Here is a 15,476-nt window from a genome sequence, read left to right on the forward strand (position 1 = left end):
CTGGTCAGCTGACTCGCAAAGAGCCAATCAGCGTGAGTCCAAGACGCGTTCAAAGCCAGCTGCGTGAGGACTCACAAGACAAGCCGCATAACAACAACAACGCTGCGCAAGAGCAACACGCAACTGAGGTAAGCTTGCCGACCTTGACAATTTGACAAAGACCGTAAATAGTCGGAGTAGAGCTATGCGTGTGAGGAAAACTCTGCTTCTATCTAAAAATATCCACAAGTGGATTGGTTGTTCCTCAGCATATTTCGAAATATATATAAAAAAAGAATAGAAGAATTAGAATGACTGTACTTATGCATGCTATATACACGAGACTTTTACATGAATTATAAGTGTTTTTCTAGTATTCCTATGTATTTGATATTTCTTACAGCCACCCTATTCTTCGTGTCCACTGTTGACAATTTTGTCTCAGTAAGACATCAAAGTCAACTGCACACCAGCAAAACATGAGACATTATTCGATGACGGAATGTCCTCAATTGAGGACACTAAGACTTAGTATTCTATCTACAATGCATCCAAAAATAGAAAGCCCAAACACAAATGTTACCTACAGTACTTAATAGGCTGACTCTAATATAATATATAGTTGTATATTTTATCTATGTACTGTAGAGGGGTATATATATATATATATATATATATATATATATATATATATATATATAATTGTATTTTGTGTTTCATTTCCGGTATAAGCCTGTACTATTTATTAATTGGTGTTTACAGAAATGAGAGGAGCACAAACAAGCAGCAGGCAGGTGAGAACTTTTTTTGCACTCTGTTACCATTATTCACGTGCGCACACACACGTGCACACACACATGCACACACGGTGTGCCATGTATGTCGGTTCTTCTTCTGGACCGTCAGGTTTGTTGGGTTCCATCACCGCTTTTTATTCCCTCTGTCGACACGAAATAACTCACAAACGCTACGTAACAAAGAGGTGAAGAGAAGTGGCAATAAAACAGGCCAACATTCTCATGTCTTTATACGTGTTGCTCATTTGCCAGAGGTTCTAGTAGTCAATAATAGACAATGTTCCAAAATATTAAGAATCTCCATGGGCTTCACGAGGCCACAGTTAATCAAAATGAATGCCAAAATTGAAGTGGGGGGGGCTCGATGACTGCAATTTGAGGCCTATAAGTTAATAAGAAGGCATGAATGTTGAAGTTTTGCTTTTTGCGGTTGGGTTTGCAGGACGCCTCGGGAGAATTGTGGGATTCGGTGAAGAAAGCCGCCGTTGTTATCGGATCGGGAATCCTGTTCCTGGCGGCGTTCGGTAATTCGCTGACATGGTACGTACGATCTGTTTCTTGAACTCCTGTGCATTTTTTTTTTTTTTTACCGTTTTGGGTCATTTTCTTCCACATCATTCTGCTGGTGTTTTACCAAAGCGAGGGCACGCTCCTGCTAATGCAGTGCGCCTCAAATAGTGTGTGTGGGGGGCCCACTGGGGGAGCGCCAATGACCCCAGGGAAAAGGCTTTGTTATTGTTGTAAAATAAAAATTTTCTGTTTTTTTTTTTTTTCTTTAGTTTCAGGCACTTTGGTTTTGTCCCATTTATGTCCCCATTTTTTCCAGGCATCTTCAGAGGTTTTGGGGAGCTTCGGGAGACTTTTGGCAGAACCTGTGGACCAAACTCTACGTCATGTTTGAGGGCCACAATGAGGCTTTATTCTACATGGGTAAGTCGAGGGGTTTCCAGGGATTTTTTTGGTGGTTTTGGGGTGACAAAAATTTCTATTGCGATCCAAGGATTCATGCAAAAATGGAAGGAAATGCATGATAAAACATGGGCTTTTCAATAGGTCCAACATTGACAATATTTGCAATTTTGAATGGCAGTAAATGAGCCCGACATGGGCTAAATTCGACATCTGCAGGGTGTACCTCTGGACCAATACTGATGTACTGGTAAAAGTCGGATGTTATCTATGAGTGGGAACTTTAAGCATTATAAAACAAATGATGTAGTTTGTGCTGATCATAAAAGTGAATTGCTCTTGATTGCATTGCATAATTAAAAATAAATCTGATGCGCGATAGTCAATTTGTCAAATCAGCTCAAATGACAGAGGGGGTTGGGAGGAATCTTTTTTTTCTTTGTGCCTGTTTTTAAACTAAAAAAAATATTTTAAAATGTTTTTACGTCCGCAGGAACAATGCTGGTGCCAACGGTGGTGTTCTGGACGTTCAATGCTTTACTGCTCGCGGTGGACACCACCGGGAAGCCATCCTTCATCACGCGATACCGCATCCAAGCAGACAAGAACAACCCGGTAAAAATAAAACAAAAAAATATATATATTTGACATTTGACTTGATTTGCTGAGAGGACCGCTCAAAGATTGTGGCCCCCGAGCCATATGTCGCTTAACTAAAGCTAGCTTATCGAAAGAAAAAATGTGTAATTGAAAGGCTTGCAAATGTCAGTAGTTGCCCGCTAGCGCCACCTGGTGGTTTTAGGGTGTAAACACAAAAATTTATATTGCACCCCATTTGCGAGTTGTCTTTGAAAGGATTCACGCAAAAAAATATCGCAGTTTTCAATATGGCTAAAATTGACAATCTAATTTTGAATGGCAGTAAATGAGCCTGACACGGGCTAAATTTGACACCTATTGGGTGTACCTCTTGATCTCCCATTTGCAAGCATGTAGAAGGGACGGCATTTTGAAAGGTGACAAATCTGTGCAATATATTTCTAGGCTTTTTTTTTTTTTTGGTATCGAAAGAATCTAAAAGCCCCAAATTTCCCCCAGGGGTTAAAAAACTGCTGTCTGTCATGTTGTGTGCATGCGTGTCAAAGTCCTCGGGCTTTCTCCTGTTTGTTTATCAGCTGAGCCAGATAACGGGCAACTTTGATGATAACGTGGGCTTGCAGGTTCCTTCACAATTGTTATCAGAGAATCTTGATTTTTCTCTGCATGTTGAACTCGTTCCTGCCATCAAAACAAGATAGTGTGTATATATCATTTTTTTTTCTACTCCAAAACGAAGGCCTTTTTGCACCATCTGAATTCCCTCCTCAGCCGGTTGATAACAAACACGCATGGCTGCAACATTTGTTTGAAAAAGAAATTTTCATTCGATTGCAACATGGTTACCGTTCAAAGGTAAAAGGTCAAGTACCGCTGCTCTAGAGTGTGGTATTGCGCAACAGACCCAAAAAGATTGCATGTACGCACGCAGGTGGAACCGAAGAAGTTGCGCCAGGCTGTGAAAACGGTCGCGTTCAACCAATTGTTCATCTCGGCGCCCATGGTGGTGGTTGCCTATCACCTGACCCGCTGGAGAGTCGACCCCTGCGGCCCCGAGCTGCCCACCTTCCACTGGGCCCTGGCCGAGCTCGCCGTCTTCTCCATCCTGGAGGAAGTTCTCTTTTACTACTCGCACAGGTAGGCGGCGCCCTTTCGACGTTACGTTGGAACATCCAAGTTGAGAAAGACTTTTTGCTCCGCTCAGGCTGTTCCATCATCCCAACCTTTACAAGCGCTTCCACAAACAGCACCATGAGTGGACCGCCCCCATCGGTGTGGTTGCAACCTACGCTCACCCGCTGGAACATGTGGTAAGTGCGCCTTTTACTGGCGCCTGCTTCTGGGACTCCTCCAGTCTCGTTTTATCTTAGAACCTGATGCGATGACACCTTCTCAAATTGGGGTACCTGAAGGTACATGTTTGGAGGGGGCACAAAAAATAAGCAAGAATAGGGAATTGCATACGAAAATCCTAAAAAAAGCGAACAAAAAAAGAGACAAGAAAAAAGAGGCAAACAAGATGAAAAGGCAAACGGAAAAAAAGAACAAGGAAAAACGCAAACAAGAAAAAGACCGCAAAAAGAAGCAAACAAAAAAGAAACAAGAAAAGGCAGACGCAAACAAGGGAAAAAAAGCTAACACAAACAGGACGCAAACAATAAATAGGATGTAAAATAGCTACAAAACCAAGCTAACGCCCAGATAGTAACAATCCGTCGTACTTTTGAAAAAACGCGACTTTCTGTGCCATCAGCTCTCGAACCTGCTCCCGGTGGTGATCGGGCCGGTGCTGCTGGGCTCGCACGTGTCCAGCACGTGCATGTGGTACTGCCTGGCGCTGGTCAGTACCACCATCTCCCACTGCGGGTACCACCTGCCCTTCCTGCCCTCGCCGGAGTTCCACGACTTTCACCACCTCAGGTCAGTCTCCTGTCTGACATTATTGAAAGGTCAAAGGTGACACAAACGTGGCACCGTACCTTGGTTTGAACCCAAACCCTGTGTCCAAGGTTCAACCAGTGCTTCGGCGTGTTCGGCGTACTGGATCGCCTGCACGGCACGGACGCCAAGTTCCGGCAGACCAAGCAGTACCAGCGCCATACTTTGCTTACCGGACTCACCCCGCTCACGGAGAGCATCCCCGACAGCCCCAAGAAGGGCCAGTGACCACCCGGCAAGTCCGTTGAACTCATTCAATGCCAGGGACCTATTTTCACGTTTTACAGTCCGGACATTAACTCGATACTTAACTATATGAACCCCTGGGGGAAATGTTGACCCAAATCGGGCTAATTGAGGTTTTTGATGTGTGATAAAGGAAAACCATACAAAAACACAACCCAAAAATACTGCACAGATTGTCAAAACGTGGACTTTCAATGTGGCATCCCTTTTAAATGCTTGCAAACGAGACATCCAGAGCGACACCCCCCCCGGTGTCAAATTGAGCCCATGTCGGGCTCATTTACTGCCATTCAGAATTGCAAATATTGTCTATTTTGGACATATTGAAAATTTCCCCCGATTTTTGCATAAAATCTTTCAACGGCAACTCGATACCGGGGCGCAGTTGAAATTTTTGTTGGGTGGCCAATTTATGACATTTGTAAGACTATCAATGACTTTGATCATCTTAATCTTCATACAATATTAGTTTGGAAAAACCTGTTGATCAGTTTGATCCCCTACCCCCTTAATGTTTGTTTTGCACTAGGATTCTTTTTACTGACTGACGTCCATTCACAGTTCAGCTCTGGTAACTTTCTATGGAATATGAAAAAAAAAAAATCTTCATTGCACTATCGTGTGTGGTGTACGCAGCACACGACAACTGCAAGTTTTGCACCAGGAGTAAGCGGTTGAGCTATGTGGTGCCGGCGGGAAATCCAAACGGAAAAAGCGAGGCTCTTATCGTAAATATCGAACAATATTAACCGCTGCTCGATCAAACCGTTTCCAGTCAGACTGGAAAAAGAAACAACAATCGCGATAAGACGCCCGATAAATCGGAAGGATGCTAGGCCGTTATCGTAATCATTAAACAGGTTTAACCTTTACGACTGTCGGACCAAACCGCTTCCGGGGGAAAAAAATCTCGAAACGCAGCGATAATCTTTCAGATGTCCGATAAATCGGAGGGATGCTAGATTGTTATTGTAGCTATCGAATAAGTTTGCCGCAATCATTTTTCAGACGCTTGATTATGGTGAGAATGTTGAGATGGTATCGTAAAGGACACACCCCCACACCGGCGGCTAATCTCCCAAAGACATTCGATAATCGGGTAACAACTGATCAGAACGGGAGGGTAAAATATCAGCAGTTGACATTTCTTGACGATTTTAAAAGTATTTCAAGGTGGAATCATCACCCTTAACACACCGCACGATGGGACAATCTTTCAATGGCATTTGTTAATAAACGGTTGACTTGGAATCAGAGGTTAGAAGAATAACAAAGTTTGGCACCACAGAATAATCTTTTGAGACATCCGCCAAATTTAATTGGTGTATAAACGTGCTGAAATTGTTACTAGAATGAAGCACTTGCGTATTTTGTGTCCACTTGCTGCTCAAGTCGTGTTTGTCAATCATGTCAATTGTCATGCAATTTTAAAATAAAAGTTCATTTTCACACCACTTGTTTGGAAATGATGACTCAGTAGGCAGTTGTTTTTTGGAAGGTTTTTTTGTCCGTTTTGTGTTTTTTTTCTTTATTAAAGGAAAAAGCATAATTACTACAAATTACAAATAACACTAATGATAATAGCCAATCACATCAGCCTACAAAGCGGATAGTGAATATTAAATGTTGTAATACAAGATCTCATTCAAGTAGTTTACATTTTTTCCATTTTATACTTTTTTTTGGGGTTGTTTTCACTTTTTTTTTTTCCTCATGAACAAGCCTAAAGGTATTTTTGAGTGATGCGGTGAACAATGCTCCATATACAGTTTTTTTTTTTTTTTTTGTATTTCTTATGGCTTTATGACATTTTTTGTACTTTTCAGTCTGCAGACATCATAAGCAGCCACGCTGCTGCTTGCGCTCTTTGTCCATTTGCATCTTGGGCGTTGAGGGTGTGGCGCCCCCTTGAGTTTGTTTTGAGGGGGGCGGACGACTCCCAGAAGACCCTCAAAAGGGCCCCCAAATTCTGCAAATGTCCCCCACGAGTAGGAAGAGCGAGCGCATTTGCAGTCCCAACAGTTCAGATATATTTTTTTGAACTCCTCCTCGTTTGTCCACAAGCCTCCACAAAAACACAAGACACATCCATAGCGAGCCTCCAAAATTTGATGTAAGTCTCCCTGAAGAAGAGGGGGAGGGGGGGGGGGGGGGGGGGGGGGGGTTTCCCAGCTGCGCTTGCATTGGAATTTAAATTAGGGCGACGTTCAAATAAGAATGCAAAAACAAAAAGGCAAACAACTGGAGCTGTCTGAAGGCTAAAAGGAAAAAAAAAAAAAAGTATTCTGGGGGGGGATTTTTTTTTCTATAACAAATTTCAACATGAAACAAGATTCGCTTGAGTTATTTTCTGTTTTTTTGTCGTTCCCTTTTGGTCGCTTTAAATACACATTCAATGTTCAAGCCGTCAAAAGGGAAAAAGAAACGGGTGGGGGGGGGGGGGGGGGGATCAGCTCATCCCGCCGGTGTCATTGCAAAAATCCAGAAGCGTTAACATGTTAATGAGTACGTACACGTCTAAGGCAAAAAAAAAAAAAAAATCAGGCAAAAGTTCTCTTCTTCAAGGGTCAAGTTCACATTTACATTTTGATGGGAGGGGCCAAATACAAGAAGGGCAAGATATCCAGCCAAAGCACCAGTCACTTCCTGTTTCTTCAAGTAATCCGGATTATTGATTCCTCCAGTCCTGAAAGATGGATGAAGCGGATGGATGGATGCTACCCCCCCCCCCCCCCCCCAAAAAAAAAAAAAAAAAAAAACAGGTCCAGGAATCTGCTCCAATGAAACACAGTTGCACTGAAGCACGAACAAAGCCACACAAGCAAAAGCGTGGAAGTGGAACCCAACAGGACTCGGAACTGAACCCCAATAACAAGTGGAAGACGCTTGAAACACTTTTGGCAAGACGTGTGCCCAACTAAACAGGAAAACCATTGACAATAAGGCAACTCGCAACCAATTCTGATTCTCCATTATTTTTGAAGCTATTTTTTTTTTTTTTTTTACCATCTTCCTCTTTTATCATCACCATAATCAAAAAACGGGGAATTGAATATTTGTTAGAAGGCGCTTTGGTCCGCAGGGCCGCTGTTGCACGTGCTCATGGGAAAAATTGCCTCCGGATGCCATCACAACACAAACAAAAACTTGAAGAAGCAAAAAAAAAAAAGTTGATGGTTAGAGAACCGTTAAAAAAAAAAAAAAAATCCACCTGGTGGACTGGCAATAATCTGCAAAGAAAAAAAATGTGTTTGACACCTCAATGCTCGCTTGCCTCATTAAGGGGAGTCATGGGGGAAAAAAAAAAAATCCAAGTCATCCGTCAAGCACGTCATTAAATTTTCCATACTCGTTCCTCAAGCTTGAAAAAAAAAAAAATTGATGCGTCAAGGGTGGTCTTATGAGGCCCCCCCCCCCCCCCCCCTCCCGCCGCTTCATGCACCTGGATATCCGCACGCGGGGCTTTTACTTGAGCATCTTGGCGTCGTCCTTGGCAACGGCCGCGGCGGCGCCCACGGGGCTGGAGCCGGAGCTGTTCTGGCTGTGGGGCCTGCTGGAGGGATGCGAGGGGTGGCGGCGCCGGCCGTCCCCGCTGGACGAGTGTCTCCGCCGGCCTCCTTCCTCCATTGGCGGCTGAGGGGGACCAAAGCAAATGTGTTTGACGCGGTCGGGCCCGCGCCGTTTGCGGGGCGGGGAATATGCGACTCACGTCAATGCGGAAGTCCTCCAGCCGCTTGAACTTGCTGAGGCACTCCTGCAGCTTGGGGTCGATCTCCAAGGCCTTGGCTTTGGAATATTTCAAGAAGGCCCAGAATTTCTCCAGCCCGTATAGCTGGCCTGCCAATCCACAAAGGAGAGCTCAGGACGCGTCAAAGTCGCCCATATCCCATCGGCCGCTACATTGGGGGACTTTTTCTCGTGTCGTAAACAAGAGATACATTCTTACTTGAAATGATTTCATTCAATGCCGGGGATGTATTTTCACTTTTTTTTTTTTTTTCCCCAAAAGAGTCCAGACATTAAATCCCAGAGACACCTATTTAGGACGTCTAATTTGTACGTTTTTACTACGACTACATTTTGGGAAAATGTCCTGTTTAAGAATAGAAATCAAAACATGTTTCATGAAAATGTTGTCTCACCAGCCTCATAGTCTTTCATGGTCTCCTCCTGGAAGTCCTTGAAGATGTCCGGCCGAAACTTCTTCTCCAAACCGTAGCTGTAGTACCTGAAGAGGCACTCCAAGCCGTACCTGCAAGAGCAACAAGCGGCCACTTATTGCGCACAAGATCGCAAGTGGCGCGCAGACTCTTTCGCCCCATTTTCTGCCTCACCTGTATCCCTCCTTGCCGTCTTCCACCACCAGCTGGCGGAATTCCTCGTACATCTTCCTGTTGAAGTGATCCCGCAGGAAGAAGGACCAGAAGCGGAAGAGCGTGTTCATCTCCTGGGACTGGCCGATGCCCAGCCGTTTGCGTTCTGCCATTATTGACATCGGGTTAGTTTGGGGCCACGCGCCAGCGGGGGCGGACGAGTGGCGCTTACCGTTGAGGCAGCGCCGGCGGTATTTGTGGTAGACGTGTTGCGTGAAGCCGTTCTCCTTAAGCAGCTCATGCGACGGGTGCTGGAACTTGGGGAGTGACTGCGGCGTGCAGCCCACCGTGCCTAGTGCGGGGGTGCCCTCCGACGGGCTGGCGTTGGAGCTGAGGAGCCGGCAGTAGCATGATGTTATTTGGAACATTTAGGAACTCGTTCATAGCTTTAACTTCATGTTTTTGGAAATATTAGTTAATGCTTTTTCATACTTTTTAAGTCTTTAATTTTCACACATTTCATTGATTCACTTTTAAAGGTTTTAAAGTTAACAGCATGGGTGTCACCTGACAGAGGCGGTTCTGGAGCGATGCTCTCTGGAATCCATCACCCAGCCCACATGGCACTCCAAGGGCGGGTTGGAGCTGTGTCGGGTCTTGCGCTTTCTTGGAGTCTGGAACAAGCCGAATCAAACAAGTTCCGTTTATAAAAAGAAATAAATAATCATAATAAAATGGGGCAGGCATTCAGCATTTGGGCGCACTGCACCTTGGCGTCAACGGGTCGACTTTCCTTGACCACCGGGTAGAAGCGCGGCGTGGTGGTGGCGTCCTTCCGGTGAGGGGTGCGCGGCGTGCGTGGCGTGCGGGCACTGCGGTAGTTGGGCGACTCGGGCACAGTCGTGGGGAGCGACCGCGCTATAGACGAGGGCTCGGGGGCGCCAAACAGTTTGTTCGCCAAGGCGTCTGTGGGGACTGAGGACCAAAAGGACCCAAGTTAATATCATCACAAATTCTATCCTTTCTGATCAAAAAGATCATCAAATGGTGTGGTGTGATCAGAATGATTTTCTTTTCTTTTTTTTTTTAAACAATTCAATATCACAAATCCCTACATTTGCCGTGTCAAACAACTGACTGCTCTCATAGCCACACCGTCCTTCTCACTAGAAAATGTAACATCAAAAGTGGCCAGAGGCGGCGACAAAAATCAAAGATTAAGCCAAACAAAGCACAACTGAATGATCCAAAACATTATTTTGGGTACAGCCCATACGGCCCGGTAGTAGTTGATCCTTGGACCGGTACTGGGCTGCAGACCAGTGGCTGACCTTTACCGATGAAAGAAACGGTGGAATGAGTCCTTACTCTGCTGGGGTTGCGGGGGTCCGGGGGGAACTTCCTGGTTAGGGTCCACGGGAGGTTCAGGCGTCAGACAGTCAAATTGTTCGCGACTGATCAGGTGGACCTTTTTGAAGTTCTCCACCTCTTGCTGCAGAAGATAGAAAAGAGAAAAAAGAGAAAAGTTGCTAAACAATACATAGTCATACCATAGGTCCACTTTTGTTACTGTACCACAGTGTATTATTTGGCAGAAATGCAGATTGAGATTAAAAAAAAAAAAAAATGGTGGGAATGAGCCTGTTTGTCTTTCATATCACAACCCTCAAAAAGTCTTTGCTACCATATCAGTTAAGTTCGTGTAGATCTTGAAACCCCAAAACTGCTTCGCTAAAAGCAGGGAAAGTGAGTAAACCAATATTTCCCAATGATCCGTTTTCCTGATTTCTGCCCAACGTTGCTAACGCAACTACCGAATTCCAGAGTGGCAGATGAAAGACTCCAAATGGTATGTCACAGTTCAGTCTGAGTCCACGCTTGGCCAAAAAGAAACGGAAACGACGTAGACGGATTACAGCAGCACTGAAGCGCTATCGCTAACCGACCTGATCTGACGCAATTTGGAGAAAGAGACGCAGCAAAACAACATGGCAGCCAGAAGGGCTGGCTTCAACTTCATGTTGCGGCCTCGGTGTTCCTACACTGCAGCGACGACTGTTCGGCGCGTACCAACCTCCACCCCCGCCACACACACACACACACACACACACACATGAACCTTCCATGACGCTGGCAAAAAAAACAAAAAACAAAAACACAAGGCCGGCACCTGCTTACGACTTGACAAACATCATGACCAACAACTCACGCTCGCGGATTCAGGTCGATGAGCGTTCATCTTGGCCAGGACCCCCGTCGGCCGACGCGCTCTGGCCTCGGCCGTGCGCTTTATTGACTCAAAGCGGCCCTTCCACACGCCGCTGGACCAGCGCGTCACAAAAGAGGCACGGCAACAAAAGGGGAGCGGCCCAAAACAAAAGTATCTGTTCCCGCATCCAGAAAGCGCTCAAAACCAAGGAGACTCTTTCTGCTCCGCCGTTTGTCTTTGGGACAGAAACGTCTCCAATGCGGAGGCAGCAACAACGTGGAAATGTGCAGAAGCTACCTTCGCCCGCATGTGTTTTGTTGGCTACCCCGCCAGCCACGTGGACGCAGTGCAGAAACAGACAAACAAAACAAACACCTTTTTGCTAGCATTTTGGGGGCCGAAAAGAATTTTCTCAATATGGGAATCCACCATTCTGTTGGTGTTATGTTCAAAATATCCATCCGTTTTCTATAAATATGTTTGGACTAAACATGTCTGTTGACAATAGGATGCGGTTGACAGGCAATTCAAAAAAGAAAGAAAAAAACTTCCATGTATCGTCCTTTTGCGTAAATAACTGACGTTATGCCCTGAGGCTTATAGTCCAGTGCGGCTTATCTATTTGTTTTTTTTAGTTGAATACTCTAAGGCATCTGGGCTTTGGCGGCCTCACCTTGATGGTGGCGTACTCGGGCTCGTAAGCGTCGTCCCAAAGGTCCTGCTCGTAGTAGAAGAGGCCGTCGTTGATGACCTTGACCAGCTCGCTGGAGAGCTTGGCGCGCGAGGTGTGGTGGCCCGTGCGGTCGCCGCCGGGGTGCTTGCGCAGATAGGGCGGCGTCTGCGTCACGATCAGGATTTTGTTGACGTCGCGGTCGTCGATCTCGCCGTCCGAGTCCTCGTCCGACCAGTCGGTGAAGGTGTTGCGCCGCCCGTCCATCTGCTCCATCTCCTCGTCAAACATGAAGTCCAGCTCCTCGGGCTCGTCCTGCTCGCCGCCCTCCTGCTTTTGTACACAAATTCGGATGAGGTATCTGCTTACCGTTTCAAGGACATTTTTCTAAGTTGTGCTTGAACTATTGCAAAATTCACCCCTATTTGAACGACTTAAAAAAACAGGAAAATAAAACATACTCCATGTTTCCCGAGCCATAAATCATTCGCAGGTAATGACTTATATCATAGACATCAAACTCCAGTTCTCTGCAGGAGCTTGAAAGTTATTCACATTATTTGAATCAGGTGTGTTTGAGCGAGAGGGTTCAAAACATGCAGGATACCAGCCCTCGAGGACTGGAGTTTGACAGCTATGACTTACTGTATATGGATGGCTGTGCGTACTACCTGCTTGATCCATAAAGACAAAGCAATATTTTTTGACCTTCACCTTATTTGCGGGATTGGCGGGGGATGGCGAGGAGCCCAACTGGGGCAGCGGAGAACGGCCGGCGTCGTCTTTTTCCCTCTGCTGCTGCGAGGAGGGAACCTGCGTTAGTGTGCGACGGCGATGGAACAAGAAGAGGATGAAAATGGCGGTGAGATGGCACGACAAAATTGAACAACCATGGAACGTCAAAATCAAAGCAAGCCGATGAATGAAAGGATGGATGATGATGATGTCACCTTCTCCGAGCTGACCTTGGGTCTCGCCGGTGAAGGTCTGGGCCTCTTCTTGACTTCGATCCAAGACTCCGAGTCTAGGTCGGGCAGGCTGGCCGAGAGGCCCTTGGGCATGGTCTTAAGGTTGGAGGGCGTGTCCGATTCGGCCTTGGGCTGGCGTTGCGTCGGGGTTGATGTCCCCAGAGAACCTTTAAAGACATAAGGCGTGATTCAGTCATTTTGATCAATGCCTTTCCGCCTCCCCCCAATTTTCACCTGCGGGCTCCTCAGCGGGCTGCCTGGGGACGAACTCGGGGCAGTTGATGAGCTGGGAGAAGTCTGTGTGGTTGGGCACGGTGAAGCCCGGCAGGGGCCACTTCTCGGGCTCCACCTTGCGACGGATTTTCATGTCCACGATTTCCACTTCCTTGCTGTCCTTCAGAGCCTGCCGGAAACAGGGACAAGCGCATTAAACCAGGACAAAGAGCCATCGCCACTCGTTCTTTGACAACTTGGAAGAAATCTCTTTGTTAATCGGCTTGTTCGACTAGCTGAGTAGCCATTTTGAGAGCTTCGTTGAACAGACTACATTCCATAATCGAGCGAATAATAAGGTAGGCAATAACACAAATACAGTGATGGGGCAATAAGAGCAGCAATAATGAACCAGTAATAAATGATTAGACTTGCAATCTGAGCATATTGAGTGGAAGAAAAGTGGATACATGAGTGCAAAATCTGAAAAAATATTCAAAGTCACTCTCTTGAAGTGACTTAATGTTCCACCTATTTCAGAACCGCTGTCCTAAAATGTCGTATTCTGCTTCTGAAGTCCGTTACACTAGGCAACACGACATATGGTATTGCGTGCCCATCATGAGCAGTTTTTGTGTCCATGCTGTGATCAGAGTTGTGAACGTTCTCTCCAGTAATGTCAGAGAAGAGACATGAACATCTCATCAGTTCTTCAGCATCTAAACTGACAGCTTTAGGCCACGCAAAAAGCACACATTCCCTGTTCCCAGTAAATAAGAAAAAAATGTCCTTACCTCCAGAATGATGTTGACGTCGGTAGTGAGGGCCTGCACTCTGTGGAAGCTGGCGATGAGACCGATGGGCAGGAAGCCGTCCTGATCCATCTTCCTGCGCAGGAAGAAGTCCCGTTCCAGGTTGTCCAGGCTGAAGTAGTACTCGCTGCAGGCCAGCCAGAAAGAAACAAAACTACTTAATTGTGCCCCAGAAAAACAAAAACAAAAAAAAAATCACCACCGCTGAATTTCTGACACATATCCCAAAATGTATCCCTTAGTGTCATGCCCAGATCAGAGTTAAACAGATTCTCTCCATGGAGTTTTCATCAGAGAAGAGACATGAAAAGCTCATCACTTCTGCAGCCAGTTCTCGTCAAGCGGTCCAAACTCACATCTGCCTCTTGATGTAGTCCTTGAGCAGGTCCTGGTCCACAGAGTAGAGTTCGCTGCTGCTTATGTTGTCGTAGTAGTAAGTGACCGAGTTGCTGAACTTGGGCCCGAAGGGTGCGTCTTTCATGTCGTACGACTTGTAGCCTTGGTGGTAGTCGTAGTGGCCTGGTGGAGATGCCAAAAAGGTGATGATGGAGTTCGCTTCAATAAAATCGGAATTGACGGCGAGCTAGTGGACCGGGGTTTTTGCTCACTGGTAGACACTAGTATGGGGGAGAAAGAAATATCAACTGAACCAGAGCAATGTTTTGGACTGTTTGTAATTGGAGCCTATTCGATTTGAAATTTGCATTGAACTTCACTTCAATTCAGTTTCATTGATTGAAATGCACAAATTTAGTGTTCAAAGTTTAGCTCCTTTTTTTTTTAAACAAACGGATGAAAGTTCAATGCTGAAATCACAGTTGTAAAAGTGCTCTCCATTGATTTTTCTTTTAAAATTCAGAAAAGAGACAGCACATGTGCAAAGGTTGCACAAGACCATTTGAGCTCTGAAGTCTACATTTTAAGCGTAATACTGAGGCATGGGGAGGGAAGAAAAATGCTTGCGAGCAGCCACACAATAGAAACTATGGTAAAAATGTAAGAGGTCAGCAAAGTGGTTGTTGTAAAATGTAATTATATCCGAGCATGGCCGTTGGCTGTACCTCGACCTCGTCCTCGTCCCCGGCCTCTTCCTCGGCCGCGCCCGCGGCCCCTGAAGCCGCCGCGGAAGGGCGCCCCCTCGCTCTTGACGCTGGAGACCTCGTCGTAGTCGTCGCGCCACTCCCGCTCATACTTCTGACTGTGCCAGTCTGTAAGCGCGCGGCAAACGCGGGTTTAACGAGAGACGAGCGCCAAGCTTTCTTGGCGGGTTGCGCGTTGCGGCCCGGCGCTTACCTCGGAGATCGTTCCTGGCATTGGGCGGCAGGCGGGGATTTTCGTTCTGCCTGCTGTTATTCCGGGACGCCGAGCGCTCCCGCGGCCCTTCGATCATCAGGGGAACCCACTTCTGTTTGTTTCCTGTTTGCAGGTTACAAAGGAGTCAATTTCACACAACTACTACAACAAATTCACAACTACTACATGGTCTGTGTCCTGATCACCAGCTTGCAATAAAAAAGATGAAGGGATATTTATTTTTATCATCGATAAATGTGTACATATTTACATTAATCTTTTATCTGGAGAAAATCAAAAACAAATGACAGGTCATTTCGCCATCTGCTACCGTCGCTGGCCAGCAGGGGGCGTGAGTGATCTGCTGGACTGTGCGCTCAGTATGAGGACAAACAGCGCATGGGGAAATGACACAGCGACTTTCAAGTGACGTGGCGCTCTGTCTAGAATTCAAGCAGGCAAGGGAATGAGGTTGAAGGTGGACCACATGGGAAAAGTTAAAGTCTGCGGTTAACCGCGTAGTGACAGAAGC

General features: G+C 46.1%; 2 protein-coding genes across 11 annotated transcripts in view; one reads left to right on the forward strand and one right to left on the reverse strand.

Annotated features, from left to right (window-relative positions):
* faxdc2 (fatty acid hydroxylase domain containing 2) lies at nucleotides 1-5,920 on the forward strand. The gene is made up of 9 exons (XM_088441180.1): nucleotides 1-128; nucleotides 742-773; nucleotides 1,219-1,316; nucleotides 1,603-1,706; nucleotides 2,179-2,300; nucleotides 3,214-3,419; nucleotides 3,487-3,592; nucleotides 4,036-4,202; nucleotides 4,292-5,920. Exons 2-9 carry the CDS (start codon nucleotides 744-746, stop codon nucleotides 4,446-4,448), a joined length of 990 nt encoding a protein of 329 aa, XP_088297306.1. The 5' UTR covers nucleotides 1-128; nucleotides 742-743; the 3' UTR covers nucleotides 4,449-5,920.
* larp1 (La ribonucleoprotein 1, translational regulator) overlaps nucleotides 3,123-15,476 on the reverse strand; it is a 26,156-nt gene continuing 13,802 nt past the window's right edge. For 2 of the 10 annotated variants that reach the window (XM_088441176.1, XM_088441166.1), the window contains 17 exons: nucleotides 14,945-15,067; nucleotides 14,713-14,859; nucleotides 14,008-14,170; nucleotides 13,634-13,778; nucleotides 12,861-13,029; nucleotides 12,609-12,793; nucleotides 12,373-12,471; nucleotides 11,662-11,991; nucleotides 10,148-10,271; nucleotides 9,549-9,754; nucleotides 9,347-9,453; nucleotides 9,012-9,169; nucleotides 8,801-8,945; nucleotides 8,609-8,718; nucleotides 8,176-8,303; nucleotides 7,909-8,099; nucleotides 7,650-7,827 (listed from right to left, as the gene is read on the reverse strand). In XM_088441176.1, the coding sequence (XP_088297302.1) occupies nucleotides 7,932-8,099; nucleotides 8,176-8,303; nucleotides 8,609-8,718; nucleotides 8,801-8,945; nucleotides 9,012-9,169; nucleotides 9,347-9,453; nucleotides 9,549-9,754; nucleotides 10,148-10,271; nucleotides 11,662-11,991; nucleotides 12,373-12,471; nucleotides 12,609-12,793; nucleotides 12,861-13,029; nucleotides 13,634-13,778; nucleotides 14,008-14,170; nucleotides 14,713-14,859; nucleotides 14,945-15,067 (2,507 nt within the window). In that variant the 3' untranslated portion in view covers nucleotides 7,650-7,827; nucleotides 7,909-7,931. Of the gene's footprint in view, nucleotides 3,689-7,649; nucleotides 7,828-7,908; nucleotides 8,100-8,175; nucleotides 8,304-8,608; nucleotides 8,719-8,800; nucleotides 8,946-9,011; nucleotides 9,170-9,346; nucleotides 9,454-9,548; nucleotides 9,755-10,147; nucleotides 10,272-11,661; nucleotides 11,992-12,372; nucleotides 12,472-12,608; nucleotides 12,794-12,860; nucleotides 13,030-13,633; nucleotides 13,779-14,007; nucleotides 14,171-14,712; nucleotides 14,860-14,944; nucleotides 15,068-15,476 lie in introns of those variants that run through there. The other 8 variants (XM_088441167.1, XM_088441174.1, XM_088441173.1 and 5 more) reach the window with 8 other exon arrangements.

The sequence above is a fragment of the Hippichthys cyanospilos genome, chromosome 18 (assembly GCF_059441005.1).
Source record: "Hippichthys cyanospilos isolate Australia breed blue-spotted pipefish chromosome 18, RoL_Hcya_1.0, whole genome shotgun sequence".
Classification (NCBI taxonomy): Eukaryota; Metazoa; Chordata; class Actinopteri; order Syngnathiformes; family Syngnathidae; genus Hippichthys; species Hippichthys cyanospilos.

Bases quoted from the DNA above. Each gene is read 5' to 3' on its own strand.
- faxdc2 (XM_088441180.1), top strand. From the start codon at position 744: ATGAGAGGAGCACAAACAAGCAGCAGGCAG. The intron at 774-1,218 runs GTGAGAACTTTT...TTGGGTTTGCAG, and splicing joins CACAAACAAGCAGCAGGCAG to GACGCCTCGGGAGAATTGTG. The intron at 2,301-3,213 runs GTAAAAATAAAA...GTACGCACGCAG, and splicing joins AAGCAGACAAGAACAACCCG to GTGGAACCGAAGAAGTTGCG.